Here is a 25,600-nt window from a genome sequence, read left to right as displayed (position 1 = left end):
AAATAGGGATCCCTATCAACTGTTAAAAATCTTAAATCTATATTTTTTTTCTCTATATATCTTTATGTGTGGTACATTATAAATGTACTTATTATTTTTATTTTAGTAAAGTCCAAACTAAACAAAAATAAAGAGTACATTATCAATTAAAAGCTATATAAAATTACACGGTAAACAGTTTTAAGCAACTATAAATACGTAGAAATTAGATCTTCCACACATATGGTACCGCTTGCTGAGAGCTAGCTACTCCTTAATTTTCGGTTCATTAGCATGCCTGGCCTTTTATCTCAACAGTTTTTTTAGGACACTCACCTCTGTTGACGTTGGCAGTGTCACTGGCTCGCCTGGGAAGCTGCCAGAGTTTCAACAATGCGCGACTCGAAATAGCCGCGAGAAAAAAGTGAAAACGTGTTTTTACGTTCTCGAATGTTAAATTTGAGGTTAGATCAGTCATTACTGCGATAGTCTTCTAATTTACAAATTGTCTATGACTTTATGAAAAGGTTTTTCAAATACAGAAAAAATTGTTACCTATAGGATTTTTTCAACCTTAAAAACAAAAAACCAATCAAAGTGTTTGGGAGTTTTATTCAATAAAATATATATATATAAATAGGAAGAACGTACAACGTAATTTACACACGATAACGCAAATGTATCATTGGAATAAACGCACTACACTTCATTTTGCCATATCGATGAGAATACACAAAATAATTTAAGTTCTATTGGTGGAAAGTAAATCTCACCAATGGCAAAACAAAGAGTAGTATTAGACATACATCATATTTATGCTTAAGTATATGACTAGAACCATTGCAGGACAACAATGCAACATGATTATAAGTCGGACAGCACAATCAAATTCCAACACTCATACAAATATACAATTAGGCATTATTATATTAACAATAGGTGTCAAGACTAGCGACGTCATTGGACGATAGCTACAAGTAAAAAAAACCTTATAAGACTTTCTCTTTCATCAGAATATTTTCCCATATTCTTCCACATCGTCGGAGTTCAAAAAGCCATTTTCTTACATCTTCTTCTCCGATTTGACTATTATCTCTTTTCTCTTTGGTATCCTTATTTATCAGAATATTGATGCATATCCTCTTTGACAACATTAAGACTGCACTTTTTAAGTTTGCTCCTTCTGCTAGGTCCAAGCTTATATGGCTGGCATGGCTACTATAACTAAACATTGGACCCTATGAAATTATAGTTTTCGCAAGAGAGTTTTCTTGGACGCTTAGATGGTACTCCTGGGTGTTATCATGGACATAAAGACAAGAAATCGAGAGTCAACTGATATACACATCTAGCAAAGCATTTTTGAAATCTGTGACCTCTGAGAACTCTCTCTTGTGCCCCTCGAACACATGATCTTATGATGGATTTATAAATTAATATACGAAATATAAATAATGCTTAAGATACTGTGGTGCCATAAGAAATTGCACTTATAACTGATTCAGTGGATAAGTAAAAGATAGTAAATATATTCAGTCCACACAGTTTTTAATTTTTTTTAACCTAGTATAAACATACATCACTCATAACTTCGTTAATCCTATTAGGCCGAAGAAAATATTTTAAAGATATCTTGAAATACATTATAACAACACAACATACTGTAAACAATTTTAACCTAACAAAAGTATGAACTTTTTAATTTTGAATTAACCTAAATTGGTAAATTTAAAACAAGAATCCTTTAAATAACTAAAATCAAAATTACAACGCAGATGACAAAATCAATTTGTACTTTTTACTTTGCTTAATATGTCTCAATTTCAAAGATATTTTTATCGACATAAAATAAAAACACATTTTTCTATCTGCCCATAAGATTAACAAGGCGAAAACGTAAGAATAGACATTTAATAATATAATGTACATACTCGTATATATCAAAGTTGTAACCCTTATATAGTTTTCCATTTCCATTATTCAACGTAAAATCTTTTTTCAGTAAACACGTAAACGCTCATTAGCAAAAAGTTATTATATTAAGAATTAGTACAAGAAAATATTCAATAGCTTTGGTGTTCATACTCTAGGCCCATATTTGTATTTATTCTGCATTAAATATTATATTATTGCATATAATATTGTATATAAAATTATTTTTTCTTGCACGAGATCGTCATTTTGCAAGTACCATAACAGCTTCCTGTATATAAAAATAGTGCAGATATTGGAATCATGTGAACCAAGTGTTCTACATATTTCTATAGTGACATCGTAAACTATTTAGTAAAAACGTATACATGTAATAGAACATGTGATATTGCAGTACTTTATGAAATAGGATTATATATAACTCATGTAGTAGCAGTATAACAGACTAAAAATCTTAACCAGTGAAATAAAACTTCTCTTTTTTAGACAATAGATAACAAAATAAAAACAAGTATTTATTTATAATATATGATACAGACAAGATAAGTAGTCTAAAAAAAAGGAGATAACAGAGATTCTGCTCATATTGAAATAGCATGCTTTATGGAAGACATAAAAACTGTTACATTTCTAGTTTTGGTCATTTGAGCATTGTTCAATAAAGATTTAAGGAAAGACGTGGTTCGCCAGTGACGTCATCGGCCAATAATAGTTGGTTCGTCAGCCATGGCTAGCTCGTCTGTGGCAGCCTTATCTCCCTTCCTCTTTCTCGAGTACCAGAGGAATGAAGCTGCGGCAAAGAAGTTGACAAGCACCACGATGCAAGCCAAGTAGAAACTAATGTGGTAACTGAAATTAAATCACATTATTTAACTTGAAGTTGTGACAGTACCGAATGTCATAGAATTTAAATTTTAGATATAAAAGGTATGTATGACTAATTTTAAAATGGTATTAAACTAAGATTATTAGAATAACCAAATTGACCAATTTATAGTGACTGTAAATTTTATTAAAATATATTTCTGTGTAGTATACAAATCGACAAATTTATATATTTTCTAGTTATTTGAGATTCAACTCTAGAATAGATCAAATTGAAAAAGAAAAAAATATATAAAGCATGCTTACTAGTGGTAGGCAAGTTCTGGATAAACATATTTTACACTTTTCTTCATATGGTCTGCCGACGACATCATTACCTGCACCACAACGAATGTGCAGGAAGCTAAAACAAAGAGGATGGAATTAAAACTTTCTGAGCAAATTCACAATGAGAAAAAGATCGATCGATGTGTCTTTCGATAATGATTTTTAGTTAATCCAAAAACTGTGTTAAACATTCTTCAAAAATTCTTGAGAGCGGACGGGGACATATGTAGATGAGAAAGAGAGAGAAAAACAGTAGGGAAATCTGTATTTTAGATATGTCATAAGAAAACACTCACTGCTAATAAAGTGTATTCCTGCAGCTAGTCTTTTGAACATATACCGCGGATTGCGGAAGGTGTACACTGAAAAACCGCATCCCATCGCCATCACGAAAATACTGATGATGCCAAACGATAGCATTGTTCTCACATAGTCTGTTGAATATTAAACAAATTAATAAAGCAGTGGTGATCGAGTAGTGAAGATATCCGGCTGCGATCGAAAGGTCCCAAGGTCTAACCTGTAAAAAACCTACTCGTGCTACGAGCTGGACCAATATCTTGTGCTAAACTTATGTATTGTAGTTCTGTCACCATATGGTTATCATCATTTATCTCGTCGTCGTCTCGTTTACATCGTGAGAAAACTTGCATACTAAAAGTGTAAGCGTGTACTTCTACTAGGTGACAGTTTTCCTAAAAGTATATAACTTGTATATAACTTAGTATATAACTTGACATTATCAAATGCATTCAGAAAACATGAATAAAATCTAGCACTAATATTAGCAATAACATACACTTGATAAGAAAGATATTTCCCTTAGAAACTGGAATAAATCAGTGTATTCGTATAAAATTTTAAATAATGGTATAAACTTTTAGTTTTGAGTGAAAGAAACGTATAATAGGTACGAAAACTTTCTCTCTCAACGTCGCGTCGGAGCGATTAGGTACCGAGACTATGAAAGTATTATCATATTATAGTATTAAAAATTACCAATAAGTACCAATATTAAAAAAAAAACAAGATTTGTACTTTCCAAATTTAAAGTGACACGAAAATAACAGTTATATATATATATATATATATATATATATATATATATATATATATATATATATATATATATATATATATATATAATTTAAAGTGACACGAAAATAATAGTTCATGAAAATTTTAGTTGTAACAAAGTGGCAATATATTGATACACTTAGTTCAGTTCTTTATAATTATAATATCATAAATATCTACTTACTAGCTATATCTACATTGTATGCTTTGTCAATAGGCTTCCCAGCATCCATCACTGGTTGTGTTAAATAATTGGTGCATTCTGAAACAATATGAAATACTTAATAAACACAATGTAATATTAAGGCGTCTCCTCTTTGATTCTGCTTCGTAGGGAGTACTGAGAAATTCATCTCGGCCCTAAGGTTATAACTTTAACACATCAACGTCACGTCTCATCATATTATCTTGCTAGCCCCTCTTAGCATTATCGTCTAAGGAGAATAATAAAGAGACTTTCATTATTATATGTACCTATAGCAGTTGTTGCTATGAATACACGATAAGCCCTCCGAAGGAAGTATTATGACGGGGGAACGTTTAGGATCCTGAACAAAGGTTTTCCGTACATATACTAACAATAGCTTTAGTATTTTCCTACATACTCGTAGATGATGGCCGTTGGTTCCGGCTGAATTTTAAGTCGTTAAAACCCCTAATCTGCAATGGGCCTGCGTGGGTTAGGTATGTTCTATGGACCATGGACCATCTCCTCTTTATTCATCCAGCAAGGCCAAAGGCCCAACTGTGAGGATATTAAAATGGCTCGTGATGAAATGATGCATTTTATCACCGGATTCGACATTTAAAATATACATAGTCACCACAAAATAGAATATACACAGGATTGGTTTGTAGGTAGATAATCAAAATTCCCGCGAAAACCAGCAATCACAGCTAGTGATCATGTATTGCACATGTATGTAACAAAAGTGTTTTGAAAAATGCAAATATTATTTAATATCATTCAAAAAGTGGGCTATTTTTGTTTCGTAATTGAAAATCAATGATACTTTCAGCAAAGCTCGCAGCATCCTAAAACTGTAGCAATATCTCACAGGTCACGTTTTTGTCATTTGTTACTTCAAGGGCAACCTGAAAATAATAGATATATGATGGTAGTCACACACTTACGTGGCCCGACTCTGATATTACTGGGATACGTCAAACATTCTTAATACATTACGTGCATTGCATAGTAAATGTAATAAGTTTTATTAAATTATGTAAAAAGGACTCTTTCACACAAAACTATTGCTAACGTACACATTAAGTTTCACCAGAAAAACTAAAGAAGTTAGACAAAAAAAAACAAAGTACATTTTATCAGTAGGCGCCTAATAAACTGTTGACCACGCAGAACCATGACACAACGCATTTCCCTCGCGATACATCGGGGGAATGTAGCAAGTGCAATGGGCACTTTTGCATCAGGTACGATTTGGGGCCCTTTTGACTAAATTATAGAATTATAATGATTAAGTAGTAGCCATTAAATATGGAATAATTAATTTTACAAAACAAACATGACAACCTCGGTGGCGCAGTGGTAATGTTCTTGCCACTGAACCGAGAGGTCCCGGGTTCGATCCCCGGTCGGGTCATGATGAAAAATGATCTTTTTCTGATTGGCCCGGGTCTTGGATGTTGATTTATATATGTATTTATTATAAAATATAGTATCGTTGAGTTAGTATCCCATAACACAAGTCTCGAACTTACTTTGGGACTAGCTCAATCTGTGTGATTTGTCCCAATATATTTATATATTTATATTTATTCAAAATAACAGAAGCGCGTTGCACAATTTAAAATTTGTACCAAATGTTACTTATCACATTTTTCTAACGTTCTGTTTTTTACTTCCAGCGGTAACATTGTTTGTTTATTTGGATTACTGGACAGCCGACCACGCATCCACAGTGCAAATGATTTAGGACAGTGGGACTTGAATAAAAAAACGATGTGGTATTTTCATCAGTGACTATAAATCTAATTGTGTGGGCAGACGATAGTGTTTATAGTATCCGAGAAATTTGCCGGTTTTGATAGATTTCGTTTACTCGACTGCCGGTTGGATACGTTTATTTTAACTGGTGAATGTAGAAATTCGGTGCAAGCGACTAGTTAAAACATTCTGACAATGTTTATCAACCATTGAACTGTGTATACAGTAACGCGGACTTGTTATACATTTTGATGTATATAATATGTGTCATAATAAACGAGATCAATGTAGTTGCTTGCATACATACAATCACGCCTGTGTGCGATGGGGGTAAGCAGAAGGTAGTATTTATTAATATCTGTATTATATCATTAATTAATTGCGATGCCTTACACAATTATTTGTTATAATGTAATTAATTGTATAGCGTTTCATCTAAAATTCATTTCCGAGAACTTCGTTCAGCATCTGGGTTAACTATATGACGGAAATATCGTAATACGATGACATTCTTGAGAATTCTGAGGGCGATATGAAGCGGGGGAATGCTTGGCTCGCATTACACTTCATAACATGTCATCTTACTAATATCGTCGGTCGTAGGTACGTTTTATGTACTAGGTACTAATAATTAATTTATCAAAAACGCTCTAAAATTTGTCACAGATGTCGGTTTTAATAATGGCGAAAGACAGTATTTTTTTCAATAAAACCCAAATATTAACATGAAAGGAATATGCCCTATTTATTACTTGGATAATACAAATCTTTGGCAAAATGTTATTATTCAATACTACCTAATAAAAAAAAATCATTCTCTCCAAATTTTGTTATATGATCAGCTAAAATTTGGAGTAATTTTTTTTTTTGTTAATCCTTTCTGTGTGTTTTTTGTGTCCGGAACGTGCATGTGTTATGTATTTTTACAAATAAATGTTAATCTCTTTATATTTCTAATCAAAGGTGTCTAATGCAATGTCAATTGCAAATTACAAAAGTTAAAAATTTTAAATTGTTATCGCATCGGCAAGAATTCAATCTTAATATATAAGTATGTGATTCAATCACATATAATCGAGAAATATTGGCAATGACCCAATATTGTGAATGCCCAACTTTATGTAAGTGAGGCCAATTTCTTTTTATTACATGTTATTAATTGTACGGCGTTTTATTTGACAAAGAGAAATTTAATTTATTATCACACATAACACATTACATATAATTACTAAAGAAAATATACAAAATAGAGATTTATAAACTAGGTCACGATTTTAAAAGCTTGTAGCATAAGGCAGGCCAGTGCCATAGCAGTTTAAACGTTTAAAAAAATGACTGTTGATGATGAAACAAAAAGCATAAATTTTTTGGAGATATCACTTAGGATGCGATATTGGCGAAAATTTTGAAATATAGGTAATATTTCGTAAATTTCCAAATCAGCTCTTTCAATAAGGGCAAAGTGTCCATAAAGACGCTATTTGTTGAGAGACCGAGTAATGGCCAACATTTTCTTTGCAAGAAAAATGGGCCGATAGAAAAGCAAACCGGCGTAAGATAATGGACTAACAGATTGAGTGGAAACAGAAGGCGCCTTGGAGAAAATAAACTCACGTAAATTTTCAAACATTGCATGCGCCCGTTTATTTTTGTAGTGTTTCATAGAATTCTGCCCTGACAAAGAATTTGTCTATACCTACACTAAAAATGAGCTCGAGTAATAGTTAGCAAGAATGAACTACGAAATAAAAGAAGTCGTTCCATGTTCAGCAAGTAAGCAGTAGCGTCATAGGTATAGTGAGTTATTTGACGATAATAAACTTGACAAAATATCTAATCATAAGTATAGTCTGTCAAGAACGTGATGAAAATAAATTAGTGCGCTGTCTCTTGTTGGCTGACACTGTATTTCAACCAATCTTGATCATTCTATATAGGTAATGTAATGGCAAAAAATATGTAGGTTTAAAATCCGTCTTCATTTTCTTGTCAGACTGTATAGTTTTCGTTTCTAAGTTTGATCTTGAGAATCGAATTGAATATTTATCTCATTAAAAATATTATGTTGAAATTTCTTCTCGTATGGTTATAAGTCTTTTCTATTTTATTTTAAAATACAAACGTTTCGCATGCGACACATCTTTCATCTGTGATGTTTATTGCTTCATTAGTTACTCAAAGAACAGTGTTTGAGGATGTGAGGAAGATTAATTGACATGATTATATCTTGTTTTTCGTAAATATGTAACAGTTGTCATCTATATTATTGTCACTAATAAAATGTTGTGATAAATTTGACGCATGAAATGATTTTTGTGAATTATGTTACTGACTACAATCGAATTTTATTGAGAAATGTTAGATGACACCACGATATATCACATTTAATCTTATTTATGGCTTATATAGTAATAAAAAACGTATTAATGATAATGTTAGTGGTCGAATTTGTTGCAAGCTTGTGGGGCAATGCATAACACTTATATAATAGATACTTCGCTATAGTTCTTTAGAACTAATTCACATAGAAGGTCCACTTACTTGTATAAAATTGTCCTTTTAATCCTAAAATGCCGTTGGTTCTCACTGTAGAGTTAGATTCAGTACTGTTCTTGTCCTCGAAAAAAACGTAACGGCATATTTGCCAAACTCCAGAATCACTGTACATTAAATATCTTCCTTTGACAGGAAGCTCAACACCTGAAAAGAAGACATATATTATTAGTAATGATTACACTTAGACAATGATAGATTCATAGGAAGACCGCCATGGGGTGCAGGTCAACATGCTCTCCTTTCTCGATGTCCTAGATTTAACTTTCCCAGTTCGGGCAAATAGTGATATCCCAAAATATTGTCTGGCAAATTGCCTACTGTTGTTGTAATTGCCTTCTGAATGTGTATATTTTTCTGTATTTGAATCCTCATCGGACTAACGAAATAGGCTCACTTATTTGTTAAACTTTTTAACAAAAAATGTAAGAGCCTCGGGTTTGTTCTATCTGTTAATCGTACGAGTTGTTTAGAGAAAAAGTAGCTGAAAGTGCATTGTGTGTGTTATTGAAATGTATCTGTTATTATTAATTCTATGAGAAGCATTTATCACTAGCTAATAATTCCGCGAGCACTGTCCAACTTTGTGCTTTTGGATAATTATCTCTGCACTTTAAATATGTATAACACTTCTAATGGGACATGATAATTGGCACTTGGCAAACCTTCAACCATTTAGCTAAATATTAGTGCATCTATATCATAAGGGTACATGCTAGCTTACTATATACTGAAATAGATCGGCCATTGACCTGCGTGGCACGCGATTGTAATTAAAAATAACTTGACGGCGATAGTAAAGTTGAAAGCCCGGGATTAAAGTAATTTCCTTGAACTATTTTTACGAATGATAAAAAAACTGAAATTATTCACCTGGCAGTTAAACCAGTTAAACATATAGCGATACTATATAAAATCTGCCGCAATTCATTTCATAGATAATTCTCATTACTCTTAACACGATCATTTATATTCATATATATTTTCCTCAAGGTAGCACGGAAGAGATTGCAAGCGATAAGCCCGCGTGTTGCGGTTGCATGTTTCTAGTTGTCCCATTGTTCAAATTGTATTTTGTTTTTGGTGCAATAAAATGTTCCGTTTTGATGTGAAAAAAGAATAATTATACTTAGATATAGAAGTATGGATTCAATCAAAATCAAATCATTTATTCAGAAATTAGGCCTTCACAGGCACTTTTTCACGTCATATTCTAAATTACATTATATTTACCAAAGCTACAAACTATTAGCATTTCGGAACGACCACTGCTGAGAAGAAATGCCGAAAGAAACTCATTCAAATAGTGTTGGTCTCTATCATACCAGAAGGGCTTACCATTTTAAAAAATATAAATGTATGTATCATTTTTTATCAGTAATATAACATTGTAAGTAAGTACAGTCACTTACCATTTAGTCCTTCTATGTGTATCCATTTTTGGGTGCAAACGGCTGTTATCCATATGAAAGTGCTGAGACCCACCAGTACAGTGCAGGCAAAGAGTATTCGTCTTTCGATGACCAGGGCCTGCATTAGCGGCCGCCTTTCTGCCACCGAAGACGCCGTCGACATTTTATCAGTTTCCATGTTTCAATCTGAAAAAAACATAGGATTTACAATAATAAAGTCAAGAAACAAACTGCTATCGGTTTTCATAATAATATCGTTTTACAAGTAGATAACACCATCGCTTGTACCTTTAATGTAATTGCATATTTGTTATAACAAGGTAAGTAGTGGTACTACTAAATAGTTCATCTCAATTGGTAACTCAATTACAAAATAAAATTTATGCCATGTTATTTTAATGCGATATGTGTGTATGTGCCGTAAAATCAGCCTCAGATATGAAGTATATTGATTAAAATGATCAAAAATATCATCATACCAATGTCATAATTAAACTGCAGATGTTTTACGGATCTTTCAAATGTCAAGACAGTAAACTGCGTGAGTAATGCAGCGTCATAGCATCACACATTTCAGCACGCCTACTTTTGGCTTTACGCCACAAGTATGAGTCGACGGTGAAACAATTATAACATCTTATTGGAAACTTCTTCTTTTCATGTCGATTGAATATTGTACCTATATAATTTTACACTCGTATTTATTCGTCTAATTGTCTCTGTTAAGAGTGTGTTCCCGGTTGCTTCCACAATCGTTGAGCGAGCCCAGGGCCTGCTTCTACTTTTTCGTCTCCACTTCGCACGGTCATCGGCATCCCTAGTTGCCAGACCATTGGTTATTGGCATATTTATATTGCTTATGTATTGAACGTGTGAACGTAAATCTAAATTAGGTAATGCGAAATAAGTATCCTAACTAATATTATAACTTTATCTACTTAACCAATTGTCCTGAAATTTAGCATACGTATAGTAATATACGTATAGAGAAATTGACGGGGACGAAGCTGCGTGCAAAAGTTAGTAATTCCCTAATTAGGAATTACTAAGATAAAAAAAGGAAATAAATAAGGAATCTTCTAGACCTCATTGTAAACAGGACGGATGACGCCAGGCATCCTGTCGCCATCGTCGCGCCTCAGAATAAACAATTTATTTAGCAAAACAAATTAAAATGGCTTAGAAATCATAGCAACAGTATGATGCCTCTATAAAACTCTAACTTGAACTCCTTTCCACCTTATTCTAAAAATGTATAAACACTAACATATTTAATACTAGGTACTGACTCTATTTCGATACTAAAAATATGTTTACAATCCCTATTCTATTATTTTACTCCGTTTGACTTGCCAACTTTTATATAAAGAAAAATGTATGCACTTGCAAATAATATAAGGAATAGAGGGAAAGCGAAACGAATCAAGCAATAAAAAAATTTTTTGAACAATTAACAGTCTTATAAGCATGAATCGTAAACGCTTTATGAATTATTATGACGTAATTTGCCAAAGTCGTGACGAGCGCAGTCTCGCAAAGTTCATAAATTATTTGCTAGTTGCGCCAAGGGGCTACGTGTTTGAGGAGATTACTCCCTATAAGTACACTAGCGCTACCTCATGTTTTTATTAATTTATTTTAATAAATATTTGTTCCTTTTTGGAAGTCGGTTGAAGACATTAAGAAAATTTTTGGCCTATAATTTCATATCCCATTCAAAATAAATAGTTAAAAGCATAGCAATGAAAACAAAATAACATTTTTGATCTAAAAACAAAATCTTCAGATTTCAAGAATATAAATATACTTTTATCGTTGGATTTGAAGACGAGAAGAATATAACAAAATGTAAAAGCAACTGATAGAACGCAATCTCTATGACTACTGATACTACAATTTCACTTCCACGTTATCATTATCACCGATCCACTTATGAACGATACACCAAGTGATATGATATTAATCAAAGCTGTTGGGTTTGGCTTTTAGCCACAGAAATTGAAATAAAAACTCAATAAACAACTTATGTAAAAAATATTTTGTGTTATGTGTGCACACAAAAAAACAAAAGAAATACAAAAACGGCATGAAGTATAAAGTTGCGATTTTTTTATTAAAGTTTTTAAAGTTATAACTTTAGTTTTTATCACCAGAAACGCTTGTCTTTGCTTTTTGTAACGTTATGCAATATTTTTGTTTTATAGACCCAATATTTTTAATAAATATTTAGCCTATATTTCCGGTTTAGAATTTTAAAATTTTAAACAGTAATGAAAAAAAAAGTTCATATTTCAACACTGTAGCCTTCGAAGATACATGTAATTATCACGAGTTATTGGAAACGAAAAGAAGATGTGTAAGGATTTTGTCGTTTATTAAGCATCAGTCATAATCTATTGGCGTGTCCAACTTAAATATATCAAATAGTATATACCATATTTTTTTAGTGAGATATAATTTCTGGAACTTTGTTTCAATTACAACAGTAATAAATACTATTTTACTTTTCCCAGTTACATTATATGGCGCTTTATCTCTTTTTTGCTGAATGTCTTATAAATGCACATAAAAAAAATTTAATGCTAGTAAACTAATAGCATATTTTTGAAAACCCACATCTATCACGCATATCGCTATCACGTAGCTAGAAAAATCGAAGGGTATAATAAGACTAGCTAATGTTGATCTATGTTTAACCCCCTGTGTAACATAGAGAAGACAACTCTTGTGCAAGAGGATGCAAGTATGAGAAGATTGTACTCAAAAAACTGGATGGAGATATGGACTCCGGAAAAAATAATAGAAGACTAAAGTCAATTAATTACTTCGGTCTAGTCCCCCATATTTTAATCATATAGTAAGAGTTAAAGTTTGCAAAAGTGTTTGGATGTATGTGAGATTGTTGAGATGTTTCATGTTTGTTTATTACTCTTTCGACGATTACAGAGCTCCTGATCTTTTCTATAAAATAAGATGAACATTTCCTATTATTTCATGAGTTTACGGCAGCGCCATAATACATCATCACATTTTCCATATACTTTATTGTTTACTCAATAATGTTCGAGTTAAAAATCCATCTAATACAGCAGTGTATTAAAGACGTAAACTAATATAGACAAGACAAAAATAAAATCTGCTGATTCAACTTATTTATTCTTGATTCGCTCACGTTATAATGTTAGTACACTATTAATCTTTGACTAACCTGTTGATGCTTCTGCAGTGTCGTTCCACGATCTATCAAGAACGTTCAATATATTGAGGCAGCATATTAATGTTTATTGTTAATGTTGCACATAACACTTTAACTTGAGAATTTAAGACACTAGTTTCGGTTTGGGTTGTTCATTTGTTTCGTTCTAAAAGCGGACGCGCGCGGACCGGGAGCTCCGGGGAGACAGACTGACGTACGCCAGGAACCGCTCCGGCCCAAATTTACTCCGCGACTGATCTGTTTCTGTTACCCAGATACGCTGCATCTATACGCCCTCACAAGAGTTAACGCTAACGCTAATGTTTAACGTAAATACGCAAGAAAATCTAGAATTAGAGCTCTAAAATTGTAGAAACTGTGGCTTTTGGTTAATACATACCCTAAATCCCTTCCACACGATACAATCAGATTGCCGATTGAATTGGGTACAATCTGACCGTTCACACACAAATGTTATTTATTATATTATGTTCAAGTAAACAGTTTCAGATTTTGTGTGGATTGGTGGCTTTTACATATATTTAATAGGTAAATATGTAAATCATGAGAGCATTTGCTTGAAGTTTGCAAGGGTGGATATTTGACCGAGGTGGAGAAGGAGTAATTTCAGAGTTTCTGACTTATCAACACGGGAAATCATAAAATATATAGATAAAGTATTTTTGTATAAACATCGACATGTACAAAGTATACTTGAGGCAGAGACGTATACTTGACAAACAAGTAGAGTGGAAATAGAGTGATGAAATGACTTTTTTTGGTTCGAAGACCATAAAACCTCTTTTTTTGTTTATTGTCAATTTAAATAAGAAAGAATTTCGAAACAAATTCTTTTTGTACGTATCTGTCGTATTTGATTGTCGGCTTTGCCTTTCGCGTTGGATTCTTAATTCGATAGTAGATTTTCAGATATATTATTATTTCTCAGAACAATCTAAGTATCATCTATTACGTTCGGTAAACTTGAATTGAAGCAAATATGTATTTGCTGTAAGTATTATTTTTTATACCTCTACCTTATAAATTTTATTGATCAGGATTGTTGCTACGAAATGGCAAGTGACAGCATGGAATGTAAGGAACTTATATTCTATTTATTATGTTCCTATGTATACTCATACATAAGGTCGAGGTGAAGGAAATGTTACGTGATCCGTACGGTTAGAGATTTATCTGAAAGTCCTGACTAACTGATCCTCCAGCGAAGTCATTGCACATTAGGCTACCAACATCTTTTTAATTTGCATAAAATACATTGACTACTATTATGTAAGTATCAATAAATTTTGATTAATACAAATTTAACATTTTTTAATATTTTTATAACATACAGGAGAAGTAAACCGGAACCAGATTTAAAAATCATCGAGAAGTTGAAAATATTTTTCGTTGGTCATTGGAGAGGAGCGTTACTAGTCTTTGCTCCAATAGCTTTTTGCTTTTTATTAATGCCGGAAGAAAACGCTGGTGTTGCGCCGGTAAGTTATTTATCAAGAAAATTATCTTTTAATCGATTTGTAAAACTATGGAAGCTATTAGACTAAAAAACTTGTAACTTACGTGAGTGAAGATAAACAGTATGTAAATGTGAAATTAGTGCCTAATTAGTAAAAAAAAACATGGGTAGGTATAGTTACAATCGAATATCGATTTGAATACAATATTTTGGTGTCTTAAATAATTAATTAGGGTGCGTTGTACTAGTCAACTTTGACGTTAACTTTAACCAGCCCAGAAAAACGCAACGTACACTATTTAATAAACTTTGTTTTCTTATGGAATATGCCTAGACAATATTATTGTGCAGTAAATTCCTTTCTAGCATTCAGAAAAGACAACCCTTACGAATATTTTTATTTGTTTTTTTTTAGAAATACTGCTATTGTGGCTACACTCTTATATTGATGGGTATATTTTGGATGACTGAATGTCTTCCACTTGCTATCACCGCTCTTCTCCCGTTGTTAGTATTCCCAATAAGTGGAGTCATGTCGTCTGCTGACACTGCGCACTGCTATATGAACGTAAGTTCCTACATGAGAAACCATTTACCTAATTATTATTAAGGGTTCCGTAGCCAAATAGCGAAAAACGGAATATAAATTCCGTTTAACAGTGTCACGTTTGTTGTTTTGTATGTGATCAGGTGATAATTAGAACATTATCAATAATGCCAGTTTTGAAAATGGACATTGGATATGGAAGAAAACATTTTGGGGCGAAATAAATTATTACTGATCAAATGACCCATTCACATTGCCTCGACATTATGAACATTATCGTAATGCCGGTAACATTTGCATGATTTGTTACAGTAAGACATACCTACATTTGTTTTTTTGGGGTATAATTTTAATACGAAAACATGGTTTATCTTGGAAATTGGTTACCACTCTTTTTAAATTGAAATGTACACACTACACTAATCAAGTAATTCTTTTACTGGCGACAAATGATTTGCTTCTCTATCCCTATCCCTAATCTATATGTGCAACTACGGAACACTTTGAATGAGTCCGACATGGCCCCTTTTTTAGGATACCATTCTTATGTTTATCGGAAGTTTGATGTTGGCTTATTCCGTTGAACAATCTGGTCTTCATAAGCGTCTTGCCTATAATACTATAAAAATCATCGGTTATTCTCATAAAAAGTAAGTTATCTTTATATATATGTACATCATTTTTGCCCCCCGATTTTATAATGCTTCGTATTGCTTGATTAAACTTGGAAGTACCTTCATCCATACTAATCCTGTATTAATATTGTAAAGAGAAAAGATTTGTATTTTAGTTTTCTTTTTTTAAATTAAAAAAAAAAGCTCAAATACTACTGGGCCAATTTTTACGAAATTTGCCATGGACACAGACAATATGTTCAGAAATAACATAGGTTACTTTTTTATATTATGGTTTTACTCGAGCCAAGCCGGGACGGCCGCTACTCTTAAATAATATTATACGAACTAATATGATAAATGCGTAAAAGTAAGTTTATTTGTTTGTTTGTAACCTATTTACTCGTTAACTACTCAACCAATCTTCTTGACATTTCGCATATAATTAAAGTTTTGGTGAAAGACATAGGATGTCTATCAACCCAGAAAAAAAAATTGTTCCCGTGGTATTTGTAAAAACCTGTACTTATTCAATGTGACGTTAAATGCATTTTATAACTTTGTAATAAAAGCGCTAGATGGTGCATGTACACATACTTTAAATGCGTTATGGACATTTTATTCCAACTAATTCCAATTGTTTTTTCTAAAATCCCATTTGTTTGCAAGTTTGTTTCCTGATCCCGCCCTATCTACTTAACTAATTTTCTTGAAATCTTCCATATGTGTATTTTGAAGTATGGAGTACCTGTTATCCCGGAAAAAATATAGATATATAACGACGACATTTTGTTTTCGAATCATTAAATATTGAGTTTTTTTAGATTGTTATTAGGAATCTGTATGGTGACTACGTTTGTATCCATGTGGATCACTAATACAGCAGCCACAACTATGATGGTTCCCATTATATTTGCTATACTTCGTGTTTTTGATTCGGTATGTATATTTTATTTATTTATTTTAAAGACAATCATAACATCCTTATGCCGGCTTCACACTATCCCGGAAAAGTTCGCCAAACTTTGACGGTTTCTGCATACATCGATGGATTATCATTGCGGTAAATAGATATACTCTTACAACGATTAGAGTCTTGCCAGCTCAGAGGCAAAAACATACCCGAAACGGTTGACGTCGACCAGGTGGTCGGTGTACCTAAAAACCACAGCCGATTATTTTTTTAAGTTCATTCAACCCATTGTTTCTTGGTGGCATAGCCGAGAAAGATCTTCAGCAAATACAAGGTTATATGTATTTCAGCAAGGTATCATCAAAATGTATGAAACAATAGATGGTGAAAAGTATGCAACAGACATTACCGTATGTTACTTTTGCTGCGCCACCTATTCTGCTACAATAGGTAAGAACAAATAAAATAGCATAATTGAGAATGAATGAACATTGTCAAAAAATAAAGCACCACATAAATATGTCCAAACGATTGAATAGAAATCATAAAGTGTAAGTAAGCAGAGTTGTTCACTTCAGTAAATATACCCATTTTTGATATATGGACAAATCACACAGTTTGAATTAGCCCCGAAGTAAGTTGTTACGGGACACCAATTCAAGAATACTATTTATAACATACAATTCGAAAAAGATTATTTTCTATCTTGACATGACCGGGGATCGAATCCGGGACCTCCCTGTGTAGCAGTCATTGCTCATGATGATTATTAGTTCACGTAGTGATTAGTCTTGAAATTTAGCTATTGTTTCTTCTAACAATTGCACAAAGAAAACAAATCTTACCATACACCCTCCCGATACAACCCGCTTAAAATATATTGCGGCTTTAAAACATCCTGTATTACATTATTTCAGGATTTACAGTTTTAAAATGTATTTAAATTGCAGGTGGTATCGGTACCTTGATTGGAACTGGCACAAACCTAGTATTCAAGGGCCTTTATGAGACGTAAGTCAACATAATTATTCAAGTAAAAGATCTGATTTCTGACGAAATAAACAGAATAAAAATAAAAGACCCGTTTCACCGCTTGCTGATAAAAGCTTCAGTGCAGCTATAAAATATATTTCACAAGAGTGATAGGGCTTAATAGCCAACTACATCAAATATATTTATCTAGCAGTTAGTTTGCTTGTAAACTGTGTGATATTATATCAAAAAGTGTTGAAACAGGCTCTAAATAAGTATTGAAAAAATAAAGAAACAAAACCATGGTAAATGTAAGTATTTTCAAGAAGGACGTGCTTCCTGTGTGTAATTTGCGCGCTCAAAATGAGTAGGTACCTAACAATAATGTATATTATATCGCCTGGAGCTCGTCCATGTTTCAAAATTGTTGTATTATATCATATCCTATTTATTAATCTGAAATGCAGTAGGTATCCAACTCGTTCGCTTGAGGCATCAAAGAATCATTTATTTTTGTGTTACAGGGAAACCCCGAGTGCTTAAGACAAGCAAGTTTAGCTTAAGACCTAGCCGGCTAAACCTAGGGGCAGCCGGTCACAGATACACCTAAGTATAGTATGCATATACTTGGATTGACCTAGATTTAAATTAGGCATTATCATTCCGGCTAGACATAAGTGTTACGATCTGAGACTGGCTGTCACGTTTAGTCTAGATTTAGCCAATGATAAGGAGGCTACATCTAGGTGTTACCATCTTCAACCGATTGCACCTAGGCCTAGCCGAAGTGATAACGACTTAACCTCGGTTCAGTCCAAGAAGGCTACACCCAAATGTAACCAACTGAGACCGGTTGCATCCAGGTCTAGCCCCATTTTGGGGTTTAGCCGTAACATATGCATGCATCAATTTCATTCTTAAATATATTTGTTTACAGTCAATATCCAACAAAAGTGGAAGTAATAACATTTCCCAAATTCTCTGCATTTGCAGTCCCGTACATGCTCGTGTTGGAGACTTGCATGTACCTTTGTTTAACATTTCAGTACCTAGGTTTGTTAAGGTATGTTTATCAATTTTCTGCGAGGCGATAAGGAACCCGCGTAAGTTTTTGGGCGACATTATTATGTTGCTTCAAAATTTTATTTATAATATAAGTAAGTAAAATGTAAAAGCATTCTGCTCGCTGTTTTGTTTTTCATTTCGATGATGTCACAGCAATTTATTGCATTAAATTGTTGCACCTGTATGTAGAAGATATGTAAAGTATTTTTTCAAAAGTAAGATATTCATAATTTTTCACATCAAATTTTATATTTTACTATTTCTCAAATGTGCAAACTATTACATTTCGTATTAATTAATGAAGTTTTATGTACAGATTTAGTATATCTAAATATATAGTAATATTTAACTTTCGGTATATTAGTAATTAAGGCTAGCCATTTTACTTCAAAATTCATAGCTTTATAGAAATAATGGATACAATTTCCATCATTACACTATTAAATAAGGTTCAATCCTAGCATGGATAATTATTATAATCTACAGATGGGTGATCAAAGGACCGCTCAATATATAGGTAGGTATACTCGTATACCTCATGAATCTGCTCAAAAAAGTAAGTAGCAAATGAACCTAAAACTTAGTTCTCTCATATCAATGCATAGCTAGTACCCAATATAATGCCCAATGTGTGTATCCCAATCGTCCAAGGAAACGAGTGACGAACGACGTAGACGTAGCTACGCACAGGCACAATAAAGCTGAATTGTGTCAGGTTAGAATTTTGAAACCGATTAAGAACTACTTCTGTCGTACTTAGATAATAACTCACTTTATGATGGGTGATCAAAGCTTATTCATTTTTAAACGTTAAATGATTTATAAATAACCTGCAGAAACAACGTTACGCCAAATAGTTGATAATAGTCAACAATCATATTATTTTCTTTGTATACAATGTTTAAGCAAAATTCATTTTCAGACCTAACAGTAAAGTAGCCCAAAAAACTAAGATAACGCCAGCAGCTATCACAGCTACTAAAAAAAAGATTGAAGAGGAAATTAAAAAAATGGGAAGAATTACATGTCATGAATTGGTAAGAAGACAGTAGGAAAAATATTTATGACACTCGGGTGCATTGATAATTATATGCTCAGATTTATTAATGAATATCGTAATATAATAGTCTTTCTATCTCTTTCTCTCATCCGAACGTGTTCCCGGTTGCTTCCTGCACTACTTAAGTACATACTATGTACATGCACTACTTAAGTATATATTTGCTTATCTACTAAATATTTTTAGATGGTGATATTATTATTTGGCGGGGCCATTGTAGGCTTTTTTTGTAGATCCCCACAAATATTCTCAGGATGGGCTGATCTCATTCTTACTTTTTTTGAGATCACTGAAAAAGGATAGTAAGTATAATTATAAATTCAATTAAAAGAATAACATTATAATGGCTAGCTTATGCGCAATATGCTTTTGTTTTCTAGCGTTTGACTACTACTTGTCTCTTTCATTTTCATGTTTAATTTAGGGCTGTAGAGACTAAGAAAATGTGCCGATGGAAACTAGGTCAATGTAAAATTACTCATTAGCCTGTTTAGGTTAGATAGTTATATTATTAGCATATGTAGTTTTAATATTATTATTTTTAATAGGTATGGTAAAAAAGGAAAAATAAGAATTTAAAAAAATTGGGGCTGTGACGCCACGAAGCTCAGTTTAAAAAAACCTTATGCCGTCTCCACACAGTAGCCCAACAGTTCGCCAAACTTTGGCAGATTCGGTATACATTGCTGGTTGGTTATTCTTTACGGTAAATAAAAGTACTCGCAATCACGCAATGTTCACGGATTCGCATCGGCATGTGTCTGAGTTCGGCGACAGTGTGAGCTGGCGTTAGAATTTTGGAGATTTGGGTATGATTTTTCAACTGGCCACCTGTTCAACATCAACCCTCATTGAGATGTCCATCCTCCTCCTTCCTTGCCTGCTACTTTGTCCACATTTAAATTATTGTTAATATCAATAACAGTTTTTGTAAATAACAATATTACACATTTATTTAACTATTTTTAAATTACTTATTTCAGTATCAAGGATTCAGCACTTATTAATTTAGTCCTATTTTTTATGTTTCTGTTACCAGCATCTATAGTGTTCATCAAAAATTGCTTAGCCAAATGTAAGTAATACGTTAAATTTATTTAATAAAAGATACGAAGATCAATTTAATGAGCACAAGGTACAAGGCATATTCATAAAGGTTATGCTTGCAATTATGAGAAAAAATGTAAAAGGTAATTTATTTATTCGTGAAAACCGTAACATTAGCTAATTATGTATATATCTATAACATTATAGGCAAAATATTTTATTACAATGTATTAGAGGTTTCTATTGGACATTGCCAATTAATGCCAATGCCGATTTACGAAATCCAAAATTGGAGACATCAAAAAATTATAGTAGTTTATAACACAAATGTGTTATAAACTACTATAATTTTGCCTCATACCTACTTGCTGCTTACTTCTTCTTCATAGTCGTATTACTCATGGCTGAGGGTCGTGGTCATTACGTGGAATGAAACACACACAACGACTTTCTTGGCATTATTAATGGAGTGCTGCCTTCTCCATTTCACACACAAGTTAATAATAATTAACCAGTGTGCAGGTTTCCACACGATATTTTCCTTCACCGGAAGCAAGTGGTGGTCTATGAAAACTACTATACATGAGTCAGATTGGTATACAAACTCATGTGGCACGAGTAGTATTCGAACCTGGGACCTTTCGATCCACAGGCGGGTGTTTTAACCATTACCTTACCACCACCATACCACCACCGCTTACTGCAATCATATTATTGTTCAAATACCTTTCTTATCTCCGCGTTCGAAGGGCTACTAGGTAAGGAAAGGTTAATAATTGGCCTAATCAGTTTAACAAATACAGCTGGCTAAAGATTTTTTAGAATGGTTTTTTTTTAGAATTTCTTCCCCAAGTTGTATGGAACGTTTAGTAGTCCTGAAATTTTGGTTAAATTTTTAGTAGATCTAAATATGAACTTGATTCGACGAGTAAATAAATATTTGCCCGCTGGCCAGAGCCACTTAAAAGCCCAGCTCCGTAGAAACAACTGATTCAATTATGTCACTACAATAAGATATATTACTGTGGGCTTAGTGCGGGTTTGCATTTCACTTTTCACTTCTCGTCATCGAATGCAAATCCGCACTAACCCCTCTGATCAACGCCAAGTTACATTTGAAAGACGTGACTGGCGGCACACACTATTGCCGATGACGATAATTTTTTATTTATATTATATTGGACCATTTTGTCACTGCTAAATTATTTAAGAAAACCGAAGTATTCCTTGCATATGATATTTACTTTTTTCAGTTCATGAGCAACTACCTAAGGGACCTATACGATCAGTTTTAGATTGGTCTGAACTTAATGATAAGATGCCGTATAGTTTTATGTTTCTTCTGGGTAAGTATATTCCCTTTACTTAGTACTGGCCTCGCCATGTTAGATCACTGATCAAAAATAGGTTTTAATAAAAATGAAATTTTACTCAAGCCTCTCTTGTTGTCAGGGAAATTTTGTTTCATTCAACGCGTGACAACAACCATAGGTTCTTGGTAATCACACTAATTATTTTTGTCACACTAACTATTATATATATATATATATATATATATATATATATATATATACAATACTTGTAAAATAAAAGCTTGTCTAAAGATCACTGGGAAATCTTCCCGGCTGCAGGTCATTTCTTACCGATCTTTAAAATCCTAGCGTTGATGAACTGAGTGAGACACTTAGTGCTGGAATATTTATACATTTTAGAAACACATTTAAAAAATCTTAACTTTTATAGGTGGCGGTTTCGCCATATCTACTGCAGCAGATAAGACGGAATTGAATAAAAAAATTAGTAATACCATGAGTTTTATGACTTCCTTGCCTCATGAAGTTATAATTCTGTTAATCGTTATAATAGTAATTTTTGTAACCAACTTTGCATCAAATGTCGCTGTTGCTTATGTTTTTGTTCCAATATTTATGGTCATTGTAAGTATTATTAGTTTTTTAATTATGTAATGAGAATGTGCTACTGCTGCATAGTTCAGCCGAGAACGTAAATGAATATTAACCATTGAACATACTGGAAACGCTACCCTTCATTCTTCATCATAAGATATTTCTCGACTCACTTCTTATTGTAGATTAAAACTTAGGTATATCTTAAGCAAAATTTCACCAATGTTTTTGAAATAAATATAAAGCTAAGAGATATATCAATACTTTTTTTTCAGGCGGATAATGCTAAAATGGACCCTCTATGGGCTTGTATAGCGGCTGGATATAGTGCATCACATTGCTTTATGTTACCTGTTGGTACGCCAGGAAATTTGATAGTTCAAGGGGCAGCAAATATCCGAACCAAGTCCATGGTAGGCACTCACTATTATTATTTAATACTAGCTTTTGCCCGCGGCTTCGCTCGCGCGAATTTCATAGCAAAATCTCAGTAATTTTTTTATCGCGTACTCTGTAAGACTGGTAAACATATATTATTCAAATTCGCATTTTTTCTCATCTTTAGTTCAATTTTCTGTTTCCCCGCTGCGTGTCTCGTCCCACAAACTTGTCCAATCCCACGTCCTGCTATGTAATGTAAAGTAAATATCCCGTACCGTTTCCTACATATTGTGCCATCATGTTTTTTGCAATGTGTCCCGTCCTGTTTCCCACTACGTGTCTCATTCCCATTTCCGGCTCCTACTGCCACTCCTGCTTTCTGCAACGCGTGCTGTCCTATTTTCCATGTCGTTTTACGTCCCGGTATTTTATTAACCACAAACATAAATTAAAAAATGTTTGTATTTACTATTACTGTTATTTACTACAAAAAGTAAGTGTGCCAATTTTCAGCTTTTTATCTTGAAAATTGTATTAAGTCCCATACAATCTTTCACCCCCCTTATGAAGGGGTTGAGGGTTAATTTTCAGAAAAATCGGAAACACGTATTCATTACTTCGTTGTAAACAACCAAAATCCAAATTTTCAAGTCACTAACTTTAACGGTGTAGAACTTTCATTTTTACAGTTTTTCACCCCTTTCACCCCCTTCGGAGTAGAATTTCCAAAAATCCTCTCTTAGTGCTTACCTACACTCACATACATGCCAAATTTCAGCTTTCCGCCTAGCAGTTTCGAGTATATGTTGTCTGTCAGTCAGTCTGTCACTCGGAAGTGTTTTATACTGATATGTATGTATATACATACTGCGTCTATTATTTCTATATCAGACCTTAATCGATAAAAACAAATTGTTTATATTCTGTTTATACCTTTCTACAAAATTTTTAAGTAAATCGGCTCCGTGGATTGTTATTTTAATTTTCCTACAGGACCTCCTTCACTTTACGGGATGAAATGTCTATAGGATGTTAACCCGGGATTCCGAAGAATTTTTGATTCATGATTAGTTTTTCAAATATCCTAAGGAAATTTGACCATTTACCGGGATGAAATGTATCTAATTTTCCTACAGGACCCTCCTCATTTTCCGGGATGAATCTATAAGATGTTAACCCGTGATTCCGAGGCATTTTTGATTCATAATTAATTTTTCAATTATCCTACGGGAACCTGACCATTTACCGGGATGAAATGTGTCTTAAGATGTTATGCTATATGACCCGGTATATAAGGTTAGGTACCTTATATACCATACCAAATTTCAAGCAAATCGGTCCAGTAGGTTTCGAGTGATGCGCTACAGGCAGACAGACAGACAGACACACAAAAATTTCCAAAACTATATTTTCGTCATCTATATCAGTAACTAAGTATATTCCATGAAGAATTAAAAAAATTATGCGATCATAGTTTCATAAAACGCTTTGTTTCTAAAAAAATATGGAAGATGAAGAAGTTCACCAAAAAGCAGCTCTTTTGTGCTTCTTTATCCACTGAGATGCTTTCTTCACGACAGAGCTTCGAATACGTCTCCATAAGGAAACGTATTCGAAGGTAACGTAACAATAATGTTAGTCATTTTTAATTTTTTTTTTACGTAACGCCTCGACAACAATATAGTTAAACAATACATTATTGCGCAGATCAGCGGATCCGTATTCGAAAAGTTAATTTTAATTTATTCATTGTATGTTTTAGATTAAATGCGGTGCTGCACCAACATTCTTTTGCATCATTATAACCTGGGTATTTATTACATTCTACTCACCTGTTATTTGGTCTGTCAAATAAATATGATGTTTATTGTATTGTTACGCATTTTTTCGATGTAAATTCAATTTTTCTTGATATATTTAATACAAGCACTGGTATTGGAGCATAGAAGACACTGTTACATTTTCAAATGGTTATTTATATTGATATCTTATAGTTATTCGATACAAATTAAATAAAAAAAATATTTACATATCAAGTTTTATTGTTGTTTAGAAGTTTTGTCTTTTTATTATTCTTGTTATATTCATATTGTTTGAGCAAAAAAATGGTTTTTCTTATTCAGAATTTCGAATTATATCTTTATGGGCTTAATATTTTCTAATATATAAGCAAACACCGCTGCCCAAACAATCACCGGCAACACAATACGGGTCTCCGATGCATTGCCCACGTGAGAAAGCGATATCTAGATCTTTTCTTCAAAGGGCCAATGTCGAATCTATTTGGCAAAACCGCTGAGGGAAAATTCGATAAATTCGTAACGATGAAAAGCCATCCCGATTTGAAATTATCGCAGTCATTTGTGAT

At 33.1% G+C, this 25,600-nt stretch overlaps 2 protein-coding genes across 2 annotated transcripts; one reads left to right on the top strand and one right to left on the bottom strand.

Annotated features, from left to right (window-relative positions):
• Positions 1-571: 571 nt before the first annotated feature.
• LOC128673722 (uncharacterized protein) lies at positions 572-13,504 on the bottom strand. Its single transcript, XM_053751767.2, has 7 exons — positions 13,262-13,504; positions 10,054-10,239; positions 8,630-8,788; positions 4,325-4,402; positions 3,360-3,497; positions 3,043-3,139; positions 572-2,760 (listed from the first exon to the last, which is right to left on the bottom strand). The coding sequence occupies exons 2-7, from the start codon at positions 10,229-10,231 to the stop codon at positions 2,607-2,609; spliced, it is 804 nt and encodes a 267-aa protein (XP_053607742.1). The 5' UTR covers positions 10,232-10,239; positions 13,262-13,504; the 3' UTR covers positions 572-2,606.
• A 608-nt stretch (positions 13,505-14,112) lies between these two features.
• On the top strand, positions 14,113-25,260 carry LOC128673825 (protein I'm not dead yet-like). Its single transcript, XM_053751947.1, has 15 exons — positions 14,113-14,260; positions 14,604-14,748; positions 15,142-15,294; positions 15,808-15,923; positions 16,712-16,826; positions 17,151-17,250; positions 17,751-17,811; positions 18,710-18,835; positions 19,760-19,874; positions 20,084-20,199; positions 20,881-20,972; positions 22,198-22,290; positions 22,688-22,881; positions 23,127-23,264; positions 24,995-25,260. Exons 1-15 carry the CDS (start codon positions 14,250-14,252, stop codon positions 25,085-25,087), a joined length of 1,668 nt encoding a protein of 555 aa, XP_053607922.1. The 5' UTR covers positions 14,113-14,249; the 3' UTR covers positions 25,088-25,260.
• The last annotated feature ends 340 nt before the right edge of the window (positions 25,261-25,600 follow it).

This window comes from Plodia interpunctella, chromosome 11 (genome assembly GCF_027563975.2).
Source record: "Plodia interpunctella isolate USDA-ARS_2022_Savannah chromosome 11, ilPloInte3.2, whole genome shotgun sequence".
NCBI classification, from domain to species: domain Eukaryota; kingdom Metazoa; phylum Arthropoda; class Insecta; order Lepidoptera; family Pyralidae; genus Plodia; species Plodia interpunctella.
The sequence above is the reverse complement of the archived record's forward strand: the minus strand, read 5'-3'. Positions and strand labels throughout refer to the sequence as shown.